The following is an 18,146-nucleotide window of genomic DNA, read 5'->3' on the forward strand; positions in this document are numbered from 1 at the left end:
ACCACGGCATGTGAAAGGAAAGGCTTTCCCATTTGATATAGTGCTTTGGCTGCCACGTTTTTTTTTTTTTTGCTCTCCTGAACATTTGACATTATTTTTTGTAGATATAAGGTCTTGTCGCCCCAGCGACAATATATAGTTTAAAGTACTTCATCTATAAATACATTTATGTACATTAATAAAACTCCATGTCACTGATGTTTTAAATCTTTGTCATGTACATAATTATGTAGTACATGTATTACATTTAAAATAATGATTTATAAAATAGCTCTGGAATATTTCATCTCTCCTTGGAAGAGAGATCATTGTACTCTGTGTTATATCCGAATAATTGTACAAGGAGTATCGTTTGTCAAATGATACAATGTATTCACATGATCAATGACATTCCCCCAAAATGCCTCCTGTAACACACAAAATACACTTGTATCATCTCCCATGGGGGAATTCTAGTTTAGCTATGGATAACACTTATTTGAATATCACATTTGCCCAGTGTGCTCACAAAATGTGGCACTCACAAAATATCTCAAAATATAACATACAATTTATACAGTCTGCTGCACTAGCAGTAGTATAATATGCTGAGGTAGAGATTATAGAGAGAGGGAAAGAAACAGACAGATAAATAGACAGACAGAAGGAGGAAGACGAACATTCAACAGCCTTACATCCAGAGTAACAGAAAAACACTAGTGCTCGATCAGAACAATCATAGTCTGTTTGTGACTCACATAAACTAATCAACAAATTTGTTTCAAATGGAAACTACTCATACCACATTCACAAATTTCTTTCATTCTATACATACTGTGTACAAACAAAGAGTAACGTGATGTTCTATGTGAAGGACTTTCAGAAACTTCCCTTTTCTCATCTTGCCTGCTGGAGCAGGGTGGTTCCAAAATTATGTTCCTGATTGTGGTTATGGAGGAGGCACATGACTCATTTTTAACAAAGAAAATCACAATATGTACAGACTGACATCTCGTACATAAAATTCCCAACAGTAGATAGGCAAGAAACAATTCTGCCAACATTTCTGAATATACATTGTACAAACAGGAGCATCCAATGTCATAAAAAAGTGTACATTGGACATCCTACTTAGAAAATTTGACATAAGGAAATATCACAAAATGTATGTGACTTAATTCTTAGTTCTCTTGCAGTCTATTTTGGGAGAAACGTAAGACTTAAAATGGAAATCATGCTCAAAACAAACAAACAAAACATCTCTGTGAGTCTAGGTGCTTTCATTGTGGTCAAAACAAAAAATATCAAGTTGAAGAATCTCCATGTAAGTACGAGTTTCTCAGAGTATAGAAGACCAGAAAGATGTGGAGTAGAACTAGCTCTGCATTCTCATGGCAACCAAGCTAAATTGCCAGTAATGGGGGATGCAAGATAAAAGCTCAAGCCAGCTGTTGGTGGGTCACTGTTTAATGGAGTAGTTGAAGTTGTTACCAAACTTGTCCATGTATCTCCTCTGGTCTACCCGGTTCATGGCTGCAGCGACTCTCTTCATGGCTTGCCTGACAATTTTTTTAAAAAATACAAAAGTAAAATGAGAAAAAGAGAAATGGAATACATGGAATCTACTTTACAGGCAGTCATTTCTATTCATAAGCATTGTCAACAAAAGCGCACATTTGTCTCAATTTGAAAACGTGGCAAATAACACTTGAACAGAATGTGCACACAGTGCACTACCAATGTTGGTATCACATCATCCACATTTCCTCAGATTCACTCTAACCAAATTCTGAATATGTCAAATAAAAAGTAATCCTGGCAACATTGCAAAGTGATCCACTGCAATGACATTGAAAAGGTTTAAAGCACTGCAAATTTAATGTCTCCACATTTCGTTAATATTCTAAAATGAGAATGTGTCTCTTCTTGGCAGAAATGCATAGTCACTCCAGGGGAGTATAACCCCCAACACTGAGTCTTCTGGCACTCAAAAGTAGAAGTGTTACTGAGGTAGGCCCATACTACTATCACATTTTCACTCCGTGACAGGTCAAGGTGCAGCTTTACCTGCTCAGAACACGCTTTTCCAGCCGATTTCTGGATGTGTTCTCAATTTTCCTGATGTCAGTCAGGCCCGGGTACTTTTTGGCCTTTCCTTTGCCTTTCTTTCCGGAGCCTTTCCCTTTCCCTCCTTTCCTGGCACCCCCGGCTTTTCCCGAGGAGGAGGAGGACGATGAACCAAGGTCCAGTCCCGTGGCACCCTCGATGTCTCGTAGCAGTTCTGGATCCTGCCATGCTGCTGGATGTTCTAAATTTGACAGCGAGTTATCAGAACCAATATCTGTTTGAAAAGTGCTAGTAGCACACAAGCTCTGGTAATTCTGTCTGTGTGTCTGCTCTACAACACACTGCACTCTCACATTTTACTGATACAGTCCACTATACATTATGTTCACATAATAATCCATGCATAAATGCATAGACTCCAACTCTCCCGCCGAAAGCCCATTTTCGCAGAATCTCCCGTTCTCCCGCTTGAGATTTGATTTCTCCCGCCCTGGCTCTGTGTCTCCCGGTGGAAAGGATTTCTTACTTATTGCTATCGTATGTTGAAAAAATAAGCCTTAGATAGCACCAGAGAACATCTAGAACCCTAGGAACTTCACGTTTCGCACTCATCAACTTGAGGTCTCCCGCTTGCTAGGGGTTTCGGGCGGGAGAATCTCCAGATCAGAAGTTGCTTGGGGTTGGAGTCTTTGTAAAAGGTGTATTGAATTTCAGACCAGCAAAGACCACTTTCATATTTGTTGTCTACAAGCAAGACATCACAAAACATAAAAAAAAAATTGTAGTTGATCATCTAACTTCTTGGCAATCACACTTTATGAAACAGGATTCAACAGGGCCATCAAAATTGCTCAAGGGGACAATATAAATATTGTCTTTCTCTTCTGAGTATACATTATGGCCCGAATTCACGAAGGTGGTACAAATGAAACCATGGTCTAAACCACGGACAAAAACCATGGAGCGCCAAGTGTCGCATGAAATATTTCGTCACGAAATCAGTCATTTCGTCGATGAAATGATTATTTTGTTAAGAAATGACAACATTTTGTAACTAGATGAACATTTCGTCCACGAAATGATAATTTCGTTAACGAAACGGTCATTTTGTCGACGAAATGATCAATTTCGTAACGAAATATTCCGTGCGACACTTGGCGCTCCATGGTTTTTGTCCATGGTTTAAACCATGGTTTCATTTGTACCACCTTCGTGAATTCGGGCCTATAAGTTGAATTCAAGTTTGAAATATATTTCCACATCAGAAAAGAGTAAATTTGGTGTCTTTCATTTCCAATCATTGCATTGGTACTCCATAATAATGTGACGCCTACTTGTCCTTTCATTAATGGGAGTTCTTCAGATATGACCATTAGTGACTAAGTAGCCACTAACTCACAGCAGAAAGCCTTTGCCTTTTAGAAGGCAAATGGGAGTTGCCCACTGTATTCATGAAAACAGAAAGAAAGTACATTTCCAGTCATCTACAGGATACTGACTTGATCTACAATGCCATACTTCATGTTGTTCTTAAATGCAAATGTGAGAAAATTGTGCATGGAAATTGAGAAAAAGTGCCAAAAGAGCTACTGCCATTAACATTAATACAATACACACTAAACATAATATACATTATATAACAAAATGATTATCATTTGTACCTTGTGCAGTTGCTTCTGACTTGGGTGTGTCTGATGGCCTGGAGTCTTGAGGATTCCCAAGCTCATCTCGTGGTATTATTTTCCCATGGAAAGGACACTTGACAAAAAACACAAACAAGCAAACAAATTACTAGTTTATGTGCAATTTTGATTTGCTTTGGTGTGTTGACTTTGGCATTTTAACATAAAACAGAAGGAGAAAGTCATATTCCATGATATAAAGAATCTAGTGGTACTGGGTGCATACCGCTGGTTGCCAGGGGAGGAAAAGGCAAACTTAATCACCGAGGCTCAAGGCCTTCCTCCCCGATTTTACCACTGTATTTGTTTTCATCTCTACACAAAGCTCACCTAAAAATGATTTCAGCTTATTGATCAACAGTTCTCCACACTCACTAAATATTGGGTATTGGATTAGGGGTTAGGGGTTGGCAGTGGTGTTTAATATCCAGCAATTGGTCAGCATCCAACCCAGATAAAGCCATGCACATGCCACAAAATTTCACAAACACACACACCTCAGCACAAATAAAAAAGCACTTTATATGAATTTATGCATTACGTAAATGTTATTTTAGCTTTGTTTTGCTTCTTTTATTAACATTTGGGCCTAGAATTGACTCTTTAGGGAACTCCTACTCATGGTAGTTTGCATAACCCTTAATGGCCTCTTCTTTTTTCTTTTCTTTTTTGTAGAGGCCATCACAAGCACACTTCAGAGGGTCCCAAGGTGGTATTTTTCCCACACCAACCTTGTGTCTGTCCATCCTCTCGCACAGCGAACCATTGGGGAGGGGGGCTCTGCACTTCCACTTGACAGGTTTGAAGGAGCCGGTGAAGTTCATGACTCGGGTCTTCAGGTCATCCTTAATGGACTGTGTGTTCATGCCAACAAATGAATGAAATGCAAACAGAGATGACATCAAGATTGATGTCACTAAATATTCTTCTGTTGCTGACATCTTGGAAGACATTATTTCACCTTTCCATTCAGAATCCAACCACCCAAAATAAATCAACAGTTATCTTTAAATCAGTTATACTCATTTTGGAGAAATAGGCTCCTTACCAACATTGTACCTTTTTTCGAATTTTTTTTCTTTCTCATCTTCCTCATAGTTTTGATTGTTTTAACCCGTTAAGGACAGACTGATTTTGCTACAGCACGCATTTCCCATAGACACTTGCCTGAGTATACTCGGGACTCGTCCTCAATGGGTCAAATTCATCAATCATTTGCTACTGCTGCACTTAGCATTTTATTTAACTCTTTATTGTTTGTTGTGCTGTGTTTGTTTTAAGAATGTCTTTCTTGCCCTTGGCAATCTTTACCCACATTTTTATTATTTGACTTGTTTTCTTCATTTTAACATTGTAAATGGTATCTATGAAAATACGCTTCACCTGAGTGATAGTGACAAGCAATCTATATATAAATGTAAAACTCATGAACAATGAAATGATAATAAGTCTACAAAGAAAATTATATCTAATAGCATACCCCCAGGGTACCTTCAATTGTGACAGCAGCAAACACTACCTCAAAGAAACAGTAGCAAATGAAATCTTGTTTTCCCCTTATTTCTGTTACTTTACTTCTCTTTGAGAGCTGCAGTCAAGGTTTCATTTTTTCTTTACTCTACCTTATGAAATGCCAACAATGAATAGTAGAAGTCAAAATAAACATCAAACCACAGAAATATGGGTCTCTTGGAGTAATAACATTTTACATCCAGGAGAAATCATGCCAAAAGAAGTGCTAATCAGGGAAACAACATGGTAAGGAACAAGCACAATAAGGCTTTCTTTATTTCCTGCCCAAAGCTGCATAAGTCACTCTGTAAATCTTGCTGGAATGCAGATATTTTGGACATACCTCGATAACAACCTCCTCATTGTCAACGTGAGATATCCACGTTCTTGCATCTGTGTCAGGTCTGGAGAAGGGGGAAAGGCATTCTGTTAATCAAAAATACAGACACACAGACAAACAAACAAACAGACACACACACACACACACACAAATATAATCATTCATCTTTAACTGATTTTCTACTAACTTGTTAGACATCCTTAGTAGCTACAATACTTCACAATATGTTACACACGAATTAATTTCACCTACTCAATTACTGATACATGGTTGAATTGAGCTGTTACATTTATTCAATGAAATGTAACCTTTGTTTTGATGACAAAATAAAGTGCAAAGCCTTGTTAACAGCACATTCTTTCTGCCATTTCCAAAATCTCATTCACTTTTGGCCCGTGGGATGATCACTTCTGTGAATACTGCTGGAAATAAGAAAGAGGTGGCAGCAAAGGTGGATGACAATGCAGTTAGACTTGACTGACCTCAGGATGACCGGGGCCTTAATGTCCTCCGGGTTTGACCAATAGGCAAGGTCAGTTCCAAAGGACACCACAGGAGCCCTCTTCAGGAGCTCCGCCCGTTCCTGTTCCTCTGCCGTTAGCTTCTTCTTCCCCTTTGGAGGAATGACGTAGGTCCTTTGATGGATGGATGGATGAAAATTGAGTAAGCCAATATCAGAACAAAGAACATCACAATTGCTACCCATAGATTCAATGCATATGAATGATGCACGCATTGATTTACATCCATTATGGTTTCACAGGAGCCTACTTCATAACCACGGCTAAAATGAAGAGAATGTGTCATCTTCGTTCACTGCTTATGTTAACTTTCCACGAATGGACTTGGAAAAAGATATCATATGGAGCTATATTTGCAATCAAGAACAAAAGCCATGGTTATGAATGTAATTGAGTTGCTGACTCATTACTGTGTTTGGTGCAGGCAGTAGGGCCTACTTGATTCTAATCAATGATGATAAAACCACAGTGAACAATATGGTAATATACAATGTAACAAAGTAATATAATTTCATTTAGTTATACATACTGCATGATTACTTCTCATACCTTTGTTAACACTTCAGATTCTCATTTTTAACAATCCAACTATTAGACAAACTTATTATTCTGTTCACACAAATGTTCCAAGTTGCTTCTTTCCATTGTGCATGAACAATTAAAGAAATGAAAATGATCAATTCACAATGACTCCTGGGTATTAGAAAAAGTGTTACATGGTACTAGGATACATATTTTTGCAGCTTATCTGTATACATATCCATATTACATTGATTAATGAGCTGTCAGTGACACTGTAACAGGTGATCAATGCATTTGACATTGATTCTTCTTCTTCTCTTATGGCACAATGTGACAGGTTGATACCATTCGTTGATTATTGCAAGTCACTTGGGGCAAACTCCAGGTAGGATCAGTATCATTTATCCCTCGCTGGTGTGGGTCTGTAGGGCGAACCATTTCACAAAGGTTTACACCCTACTCTTTACTAAGAGGTGAAGTGGGATTTACCAGTATTACGTGTTATAGTTATGATTCCCTAGTACACAGGACCTGCATTTAAAGGGAAGATAAACCCCAAGAACAATGTGGATTGAGTGAAAGCAGCAACATTAGTAGAACACATCAGTGAAAGTTTGAAGAAAATCGGACAATCGATGCAAAAGTTATGAATTTTTAAAGTTTTGGTGTTGGAACCGCTGGATGAGGAGACTACTAGAGGTTATGACGTATGAGTGGACTACAATATCAAGAAAATATAAAGAAAATACTACAAAAATCCATTTTTCATGAAAATTACAAATTCCATCAACTTGATATTGACATATGTTAAGGGTAGCAATTATTCCCCCTGCTTTCTGAAAGCGGTTGGTCCACTGCTCTTTCATAATTCTAGAAAAGTGAATTTTTGTTGAATATCCTTTATATTTTCTTTGTATTGTTGTCCACTCATACGTCATATCCTCTAGTAGTCTCCTCATCCAGCGGTTCCAACATCAAAACTTTAAAGATTCATAACTTTTGCATCGATTGTCCGATTTTTCTCAAACTTTCACTGATGTGTTCTACTAATTTTGCTGCTTTCACTCAATCCACATTGCTCTTTGGGTTTGCCTTCCCTTTAATACCTGACCCAAGGGACAGTATGCTTTTGCCTCTTACTAGATTGGATGTAATGATTGCACATGAATATTGCTCGGTTAGACTTAATAGGACTTCAACCTGAGCTTTTGCACAGCAGACACTCTGCCAACCGAGTCCCCTCATCGCCCCTGACGCTGAGTGATGATCCCAGGAATGCTCTATGGAGGACTCACCCAGGAGGAGGCTGCCTCTCATCCCGAATCTTCTTCAGTCGCTCCTTCATGGCCGCCACGCTTCCCGCCTGGGAGGTGGGATCGAGGAGATTGATGTCCGCATCTCTGTACGGATGCCAGCTGGCACTGGTCCCCGCCTCCCCCTCCTCCGTCTGCTCCTCCTTCTCCTTCTCTGCAGGCCTCAGGTCTGAGCGGATTATAGTTACATCAAGATCAGTCAAATTCATTCTCAAACGTTTTGAAACAGAAGCAAAACAAATGAACAAACAAACCTCACAAAAATAAATACTGCAATGTATTCACTGCCAATGGTAGCTGTTACTTTAACATCACATTGGTGTGTGGTGAGGTTTTCTTAATAAATTGTGGCCCTCATGACATGCTCATGTGCAAAAATTACGCTACATTGTAATGAAATCTATTCTGTACTCTATAGTTTGCATTGAGAATAATTTGAAGGGTGAAGCTCTGTTCTGTATACTAAGAATCACACAAAGTTGAATAAAACATGGACACAAGATCCCTGAGATTTACTGAAGAAAGCACACTCTAAAAGCTTTCCACACAATTTCAGTTAGCTGGATTAGTTATTGTAAGCAAGATTTATCATTGAAAGAAAGATACTATTCAGAGGGGTGAAGGCTCAGGTTTGAGTTTCTTCAGTTTGTCTCCCTCTACAAATGAAAATTTGTTAAAGGGGAAGGCTAGTAACTGATCAGTGGGAATCAGTGGAAATGCTGGGAGATGATTGTTCCAATCCTTAAGGGATTCATTCAAGAGTTCATTGTATATCTATTGTTGTGTGAAAATGATTTGCTTCAGAACGGTCTCATATTCAAGTAATGTGCAGATTAATGCTCCGTCACTGACCAGGGACGCTAACCTGGAAGCATTAAACTGCACATTACTTGAATATGAGACCGTTCTGAAGCAAATCATTTTCACACAACAATAGATATACAATGAACTCTTGAATGAATCCCATAAGGATTGGAACAATCATCTCCCAGCATTTCCACTGATTCCCACTGATCAGTTACTAGCCTTCCCCTTTAAGATCGCAACTGCTGATCTGTAAATTAACAAACATGTCGGAAAAAAGGAACCAGTGGGACTCGAACCTGTCATCTACTGCTTTCCGGGCAGCGACACTACCACCAGGCTGTCCCTGGTTGCCGGCAGTGACACGATGAACATGGAACAAATACCAAAGCCCCGAAATTCCGACACTAATATGTTAAGTAGTCCAAGGCGGACAAGGCATAGGATAAATGAAAGAAAAATATTATTCAGAGGGGTGAAGGCTCAGGTTTGAGTTTCTTCAGTTTGTCTCCCTCTACAAATGAAATATGTTAAGATCGCAACTGCTGATCTGTAAATTAACAGACATGTCGGAAAAAAAGGAACCGGTGGGAATCGAACCTGTTATTAACCTGGTATTTGTTCCATGTTCATCGTGTCACTGCCGGCAACCAGGGACAGCCTGGTGATAGTGTCGCTGCCCGGAAAGCAGTAGATGACAGGTTCGAGTCCCACTGGTTCCTTTTTTCTGACATGTTTGTTAATTTACAGATCAGCAGTTGCAATCTGAACAAATTTTCATTTGTAGAGGGAGACAAACTGAAGAAACTCAAACCTAAGATTTATCATTGTTTATGTTTTTGCTTTCCTGTGTGTTTAAAACAGTCATATCAGATAACTGGTTTCTCCTCTAAAGCTTAACCGTCTACACAATACATGCCTTCTACTTACCTTTGTTTGCAGAATAAATGTAGTACACAATGATTTGTCTTTAAAAAAAAAAGGAATTTCCCATTCCGGTCACAGGTAATGAAATACACTCACCAAATTCCCGTTTTAATTCTTCTGGGATGTCCGCCTCATATCCCTCTTTCTCAGGGACGGCTTCAAACCCGTCGTCGTCATCGTCATCGTCCACCGCTTCCTTCTTCTCTCTGCTCTTCACTGCAGTACCCCTCCTCTGAGGCCTTGACCACTGCACACTCAGCGTCTTAAATTTCTCCTGACTGGCCAACACCTCCCTCTTGAGGTCAATCAATTGCTTGACCTTATCAGACTGACCCATTTTGGTGAGAGACTGGAAAGAAAGAACGGAACTGTCAATATTCAAGGTTGCTCACTTTTTACATTTGTACAATGTTCACCCTTCATCTCTTTCTTGTTCTTGATTGTCCATCCCCACAAATAAGAAAAACACCAAAGATCTACTATGCACCCCAAGGTACATAATAAGTATGAATACAATTTCAACTGCTCTTGAACCATTATTGCTGTTTTTGTTTTTTGCTGTTTTTTATTATTGGGAGTACTTGATGTTATGTGTGGGCATTCAAAGATGACCATAAATCAAAAATAAACATTGTAGAAAAGAAAAACCTATAGATGCAATTGGTTACATAAATGAAAGCAGGAATTTTTTTGAAAGTTGTAAGTTTCATATGGAGATCTATATTTAGTTTCCAAATCACACCTCGAACAATTTACTAAAGAAACATTCACACTTTAGTAAATAGCATCTTCCAGTACTCACCAATGAATGCAGCATTGTTATATCACAGAAGAAATATCACATTCCCTTACAGTTTTCAGTTAATAGGCAGTGGTTAATGTGTATCTTAGTAAGAATCTTCTGCTAACCTCCATCCAGGCATTGATGTTGGTCAGGTATCTGGTGCCCAAGAGAAGTTGCTGGTCAGTTAGGCTGGTCAAAACATCAGTATTGTCGACATCCTCTCTGATACTTAATCCACCTTGCCAAATGAGAAATACAAGAAATCCATAGTTCTACAACATTCTTACTGTTTTGTTAGCAGTGACTGCATTACTCAGATTTGGCCAAATGCTTCATCGATCAGATCTGGTACTGTCTGAATCTCTAGAGGAGTAGAGTGTGAATGATCAAAGAAAAAGGAGGACGATTCCAGGATACCTTGATTTCATCAACAAGATCACATCTGGATATTATGTCAGATATTTGGCATTGAATCTAATCTCAAAGCTGGATGCAGTTCTGAAATATTCTCATATACAGCTAAATTCAATTATTTTCCTTTTGCATCAATTTTCTATCAGATAAAATCTAGGGCATGAAAGACAATACTCAACATGGAAAGATCACTCAAGTTAAATCTCGCTCAAAGCAAACCTTGGAAAACTGCAAGAAGTAGGCATCTTCTCACCTGCATCCACGTTGATGTTGATGTTAATGCTAGTCCATGAAGGCAAGCCGTGATGCTTCAGGTTACTGCTTCCACCTTCAATGTCATCCTCATACCCCTCTGTCATCTCAACATCCTCCCTATCCTCCTCTTCCTTTTCTCGTTCCTCCTCCTCCTCCTCCTCCTCCTCTTCCTCCTCTTCTGGTTCATCCTTGCTACTGTCACCATCATCTGTTCCTTGAAAGTTATCAGTGTTGTCTTTTGTACAAAGCTTGGCACTGTTGTCTCCTCCCGTTCCAGTCTCACTATGGCCGTTACAGGTACCCCCTTGGGTCTTCCCCTCATCATCTTTCCCTTCTCTCCTCCCTGGGGCTGGATCCTCCTTGCTCTCCAAGGTTTGTTCACCATCTCCTTTGTTTCTATTGTCCCTTTTTGCCTCACTATGCCCAGTTACATCTCCAGAGGACTTCCCCTCTGCTGTCATTTCCTCATCCAAGTCAAATATGCTTGTTCTTGCAGAGTCTGCAGGGCTGATCTTAGACGTGGTGTTGCTGTGGCTCATTTTTGTCGTTGGGTCCACTTGTTCTTCTTTCCTTTGGTCTGCACTGCCACTGGTTTTCCTTCTTTTCCTTTTAGTGGTAGATGGTTGCGGTGATTGAGTTCTTTCATCTCGTTTGAAATTTTTCTCCTGCCTTGCCTTGTGAGAATCAGGGGAGTGTTCTGGTTGTGCCATGTTTGGCAGCAAAAGCTGGAAACAGTTTTCACACTGCGTGAGACACTCTTGGATCTCTGGAATGAGTTCTGCAAGAGAGACAATCACATGAAGCAGTTTAAATAGAGCAATATCTCAAATTAACAGTTACACTACATTGAACTTGGTTCTTCAATATAGAGTAACATGAAACAAACAGAACAGTTGAAGATTCATTGAGGATGGACATGAAGTACGAAAGCTGTGGAGTTTCACAGTTTTAAAAATGTTTTCCGAGCAAAGCTGCAATCCTCACATTCATATCCAAACTAGATAATATCACAAGTCCTGGCCTCACAAGTATCCCTTTCCCATACACTCGTACATAAATCTTCATCCAATTTCCTCATTTTGACAAGAAATCAAAAGGAAATAATCATATTGTTCACATCAAGTTTTTATTGAGTTGTAAAGTGTAGTAATGTTAATTTCGTACAGGGGAAGAGTTGTACAGTTGTTGAATTATTGACAAAGAAAAAATAAAATGGCCATATTTTCATGTACATACAAGTGGGAGAGTAATGAGGTGTCAACATCATTACATAATCAAATTGCACAACTTTGTCTGTTTTTATTTTCCATCTATCAAGATGGCTGGACAACCCTTATTTAGCTGCTCTAGCTGGTCTTCCATGGGGTCCAGTTGTTTGCACTTGGGGCAAACCATTACAACAGGTTATGCATCCTGCTCTTCACGATGAATGAATGAAGCAGGATACATGTGTGAGTCGTGACTCTCTCACACGAGACCTCCACTTTTTGTCCTATCTGACGGACAGAGTGCTTCGCCTCTACGCATAGGAGAGAGCATGATAACACACAACACTGCTCAGTAAAACTCACTTGGATCCAAACCCATGCCCAAACTATAGAATAGCTATATGACTGAAATGCAGATATGCTAATGTCTGAGCCACCTCACTGCATTCTCACTTTTTTTATTTCATTAGTGTCAAATTCTAATAAAACTTCCACTGTTACCACTGTTCCATCCAGCTGATTGTACTCTTCTATCTTCTCATTAAAGTCAACCAGGGCTGAGAGTGGTCTTTCCCTACAAAAAGACATAGTACTGGCTCCATTTCCACTCACATGACGTTTGGACACAATTTTTCTTAACATGACCAGACAAAGAGCGCTCAGTATCTGGGGATTTGGGGCATCATTGAAGAGGGTTTGAGATACTCGCTTACCACTCATCTCTTCTGTGATTTTGTTGAGTTTCTGGGTGCGGGCCAGCTGCAGACGCCGCTGCCTCTCTTCTTCCCTTTGCCTGGCAGCATCCGACCTGGCCTGGATGTTGACAAAGTCAACCTGGAGCAGAGACAACGCAAGCGAAGAAATCTCTTTCAGGCTTAATAAACAGCTTTCTACCTTACATACATTACATTAGCCAGTTTTGATCCGGATGTGGCAAGATTTACCTTGCTCTAAAAGCAACTGCTCTCACACCTTCTTGTCATCTAACCAAATTTTGGGTATCCTCCTTTCTAAAGCCAACCTTCTCAATCTCCTCCTCTACCCATCTCTTCCACATTTAACTTTGCTCTACAGGCTTCTACCAGCCTACTACAATGTATATGTCCCTACTGACAGTGTATGCTAGACATTTCAAGAAACACATAAAATATTGGCTCCCACATCACTATTGAAATGTATATCATCTCCAGGATGGATAAATCACTAAGTTTGCTTCTTGGGAAGAGATAATACTTCATTCAAAATCCATAGCTATGGTTTTTATCTTGATGGTATTGCAAATTTAACCACTTATGATACTTCAAGTCCTGATTCACAAAAGATAAGGCATAAAGAGTTTCTATCTGTGTATGTACAATCCCTTGCTTTCTCTATCTCTGCCTATCTATCTATCTATCTATTCGATCTGTCTATCTGTATTGGTCTCTGCAAGTCAACTTCAGCTACACATTCATTATACCAAATCAATGGATACACTCTGTAAGATGCCTAACTCCTCTTTCCCTCCCTCACCTAACTCTCAGTTTGGCCTATCTATTAACATGAAATTACACAAAGAAATTGATAAAAAAAACTAAAACTAACACCAATACTCACTTCCTTTTCTAGTATTTTGTTATATATCTCTCTCTTGTTGTCTCTCCTGTCACAGCAGGAAACATGGGTGACAGGTGGATAACGGAAAGAGAATTCCGTACTTGCAAACACTAACTGACATGAATTCCACCAGGCCAACGGTGGTGCTTGCAGGAATTCACTAACCTTTTTGCAGTTCTTCAGGAAGGTGTACCCCAGACCCAGCTTCTTGTACGCCTTGCCAAACTTGTTGTGCCACTCCTGCATGGCACGCAGGGCCTGCTCCTTGAGGAGCTTGGCAGCAGGCTTGGGAGGAGGAAGGGGAAAGTCTACGTTGGTCTCCACGGTCAGCTCCAGGTACTCCTGCATGTCCGCCACCAGGAGCTCGCGGAAGCGGTGCGATCGGCTGAAGAGCTCGTTGATCACCTGATAAGCATTTACAGAGAATGGTGTGTAGTGCATTCATTGTAAAACCAATGCCAAAACCAAATGTGTACTTTGTGTTGGTTTGTATGTGTTTGTTTTGTATTGTACAGTACATGTATCAATACCTTGTGTTAAAGCCAAAACATAGTTCCGGTACGCCTGCAAAAGTTGTCAAATTTCGCTCCCAAATGTGAATGTATGCCTAGGAAATGTGCAGAATAACACTGTAATAACAAGATTTGAGATTTGAGATTTGATGGGTAACGACGAAAATGCGAAATATTAACCAAAAAGGTTCAGTCTCAGAACTTACGCGAACGGGGTCAGGCTAAACTCGGACTCGGGGATAACTCGGCCTCGCTTTGACGGCGGGCTGAGTTGTATTGGTTGTCCCTCTTGACTGTACAGTGTTGTACTATGGGAGCAGCCTGTATAAACTAGCGCTTCGCGTTCTGGCTACTCGCAGTAATGGTCCGGGTTGTTACAACGCGCGCATCAAAAACCCTCTTTGGCGCCCATGCAAAATTAGTGTGCGCCTATCAAGCACCTCTAAAAACAATCAAAGACGCTTGATAAACAACAACAAAAACTTCAAAGACAGCGCATCTCAGCAACTCAGGTGATGTGCGTATAGGCTTGAGGACCGCGCGCTGTCCATTTGTTTTGTACAGGATTAGCACGCACTTTCCTGTCTGTTCAGTTAGGCCTCGTTTGGTATTATACAGTAGAATATGGCGATCACGAACTGCGTGTAAAATGTCTGAAATAGGGTCGAGTTTTCCATGAGACCGAGTTAGTCTGGATCCTTCTGGAATAAAAGTCGGTTTTCCGACTTTTATTATTTTTCTCAAAATACTCCAAAACGACTCATCATCCCGGTAAATCGCGTCAGCCAGGTAAGTTTCTTTGTAGACTCTTTCGATATATTGCAAGCAAATATGAAATGGTGCCAGACGGGTTCTCAAACCCTTACCAAAACTATGTTTTCACATTAACATTGTTTTGATTTGTATGTTATATATGCGTGTGTTTTTTATCCTTGTTGAAAGTTTAAATAAGATGAAATGAAATGAAATGCAATAAATTGAAGGCATATTTATCCTTTGATAACAGAGAATGGTATTGGTATACCATCTATAGTAAAAACATAGTCATAATTACACAAGTTAGCCCAGTCTCCAGTCTGCACTAATCTCTTCAGCAGGTTTCTGTCCTGCTATTACTACTACCCAGAACCACACCATACTTATCTTTTTTTTTTTTCTTTCCTTCTTTTTCTTTCTAAATCTTAGCAGAGACAGTCTGCATGAATTTAACATTATGTTTTTGGTTATGTGTTCAGCAAAATTTGAAACCCTTCTCCCTAAAAATCATCATACCTAGGGTTTGACAGTACAACAATTTGAAGGAAGGCATGAAAGTTTTTCTTTTCATTTTCAAGACAGGATATATGTAGGAGATTAGTGTGCAGACTGATAAGAGAGAGAAAAAAAAATAAGTCACTGGCAATATGAGTTCATCTCATTTACACATGTGGTTGATATCAATATTATCACAGTCTTTACAAAACATGTGAAAGTCTACAAATTCTATCCTTTTCTATTGTGTGTCTGATTTTTCATACAACTTTATTTACCAAGTTATAATCTTGAAAATGGATTGTCATTGCAATTGATTTCCTGATATTTCATCGATAGGCTATGTCATGACTTACTTTCATTATACACCACTATTACATGTTCTAATGACTTTTTAACATATGGGACTTGGAAAAGGTTTTAACTTACCTGAAAGGCTGAAAGTCGAATTTCTGCATGATCTTCCTCTAGTTGAGTGATTATTAGATGGAAACAGTGCTCAACATAAGCATCTGACATTCTAGAAATGAGTGGATGAAATGTAACAACAGAGTTAATACCAACTTGCATCTTGGTGATTGGGTAGCATTTCTGACAAATGCGCCATGAAAGGCTGTTTATTCACTTTCAGAGTTTCATAAATCTAGTATAGCACATTACGGGTAATTATGAAAGAAGAAATAAATGTGACGCATCAATGCATATTAATAATAGATCAGTGATTTTGCATATTTCATGAACAGAACAATCTAAGAGAGAACTCACAAATAAAATCATACCATCTGTTCTATGTTGATCAAATTTGTTTTCTTAAATACACAATTTAAGGACATTCATTGTATCGTCAAATTTAAAGGTAGCACCTATCAAAAACATACTGTAAAAGTGGAAATTTTCGCGGTGTTGAAATTTTCGCGCATTTCGCACAACCAGAAACTAGCGTGAAAAGAAAAGCACACAAATATTTTTGCTTGCCATACATTCCTGTGCGTGATGTCTTGATTCCGCGGAATTAAAAACACTCGAAACTCTTCTTACCTGGCCAAGCGCGAAAAATTAGTCACGCAAAAATATCCACTTTTACAGTAGGTACTAAGTTAGCTAATTCACCTTCAATACAAAAGTTCATGCACATTGTCATTTAAGTAGCCATCAGACGACACTCCAAATGTTTTAAGGCTGCAGCAGCAAAAGACACTGCAAGATCTCCCATGGGCCTCTAATAAACAAGACAGAAGATTTCAAGCATTCCTACACAGTCTATCAAGAAGAATAGTATGATGGTGAAAGATGAAGATTAATGATAAAAAGTGGTCAAAGGAAGTGAGTAAACAAACTTACTCAATCAAACTATTGAGGGTAGAAATAACATTTAACTATTCATCCTTGCAGCAATTATAACAAACACCTACAAGAAAAAATACGAAAGAGAAAATCCCAGAGTTAAATTGCACTTATCTATACGTAATGACTGTAATAGCTTGGTAAAATCTGCAGAAGATTTGGAAATTAAAGAGAAAAGTAGAATTTCCTTCCTCTAAACTCACTTGCATATCTTCTTGAGTTGTTTCATTATGTCTTGGTCAAGGGCAGGTTTCCCTGTAGTTGTCAGAGTCTCCACCAGGTTGGCCATCTGCTGGCACAGGCCATGGTCAAGAGAGGCTTTACTCTCTTCAGTAGCCATGACCCACAAATTTCAGAACTTCTGTACCATGAATGAAGAGCACTTTGGTGAACTATAATGAGAAAACAAAAGTAAACAAGCAAAACTAATGTCATTTTGATTTTCATATATTCAGACAGTGTCATCAGCTGGGTTAACCAGGCACACTTGTGGGATGACACAGTGTAACTATGATACATTGTCTTCTTGGTTAGAATGTGCTTTTAGAATAAGACTGCTGGTATGCAAAAATGACAACAATAGAAGCACCCAGCATAATGACGTATGGGTAAACCCCAGGAAGAAAGTTTTGTGTGCGTATTTGTGTTGTGTGTGTAACAACCTCTACTAAATTGAACTTGGCTAGTACAATGTGATGTTGAATTTGACCCAATACTTGATTAATAGCCATGAAACCAAACTGATAAAAAGTACATCGTAAATTTGTGATGATGAGCTGTCCACATGCAGAAATGACATGAAAATCACAAATTGACCAAATTGACTGTGATCAAATCAACATTAACAACCATGCTGATTTATATTTTCACTAGTAAAATCCCTAGAATATCAAATGACCTCTACACTGCACTTGTTCTATTTCAACATTCTCACACTCAAGATCACTGCCTCAAGATGCCCTTGGTATTGTGCAGAAACAAGTCACACTCTAGGTCACAGACTGTAACAAGATGGACAAGTCTTGTTGCTCTTAACACTCGCTGTTAAATTTTATTCTGAAGCAATAGCTTTATTAAATCAACCAAAAAAGCAACACTTTGCCCATCACTACATG

The 18,146-nt window shown here is 39.1% G+C and overlaps 1 protein-coding gene across 1 annotated transcript; it reads right to left on the reverse strand.

Moving 5' to 3' along the window:
* Positions 1-1,174: 1,174 nt before the first annotated feature.
* On the reverse strand, positions 1,175-17,371 carry LOC140242004 (UV-stimulated scaffold protein A-like). The gene is made up of 14 exons (XM_072321748.1): positions 17,235-17,371; positions 16,117-16,207; positions 14,090-14,329; positions 13,042-13,162; positions 11,119-11,898; positions 10,577-10,689; positions 9,764-10,016; positions 7,919-8,105; positions 6,063-6,215; positions 5,584-5,644; positions 4,460-4,582; positions 3,708-3,804; positions 2,047-2,287; positions 1,175-1,538 (listed from the first exon to the last, which is right to left on the reverse strand). Exons 1-14 carry the CDS (start codon positions 17,369-17,371, stop codon positions 1,439-1,441), a joined length of 2,697 nt encoding a protein of 898 aa, XP_072177849.1. The 3' UTR covers positions 1,175-1,438.
* Between the last annotated feature and the right edge of the window lie 775 nt (positions 17,372-18,146).

Source organism: Diadema setosum, chromosome 18, assembly GCF_964275005.1.
Source record: "Diadema setosum chromosome 18, eeDiaSeto1, whole genome shotgun sequence".
NCBI lineage: Eukaryota > Metazoa > Echinodermata > Echinoidea > Diadematoida > Diadematidae > Diadema > Diadema setosum.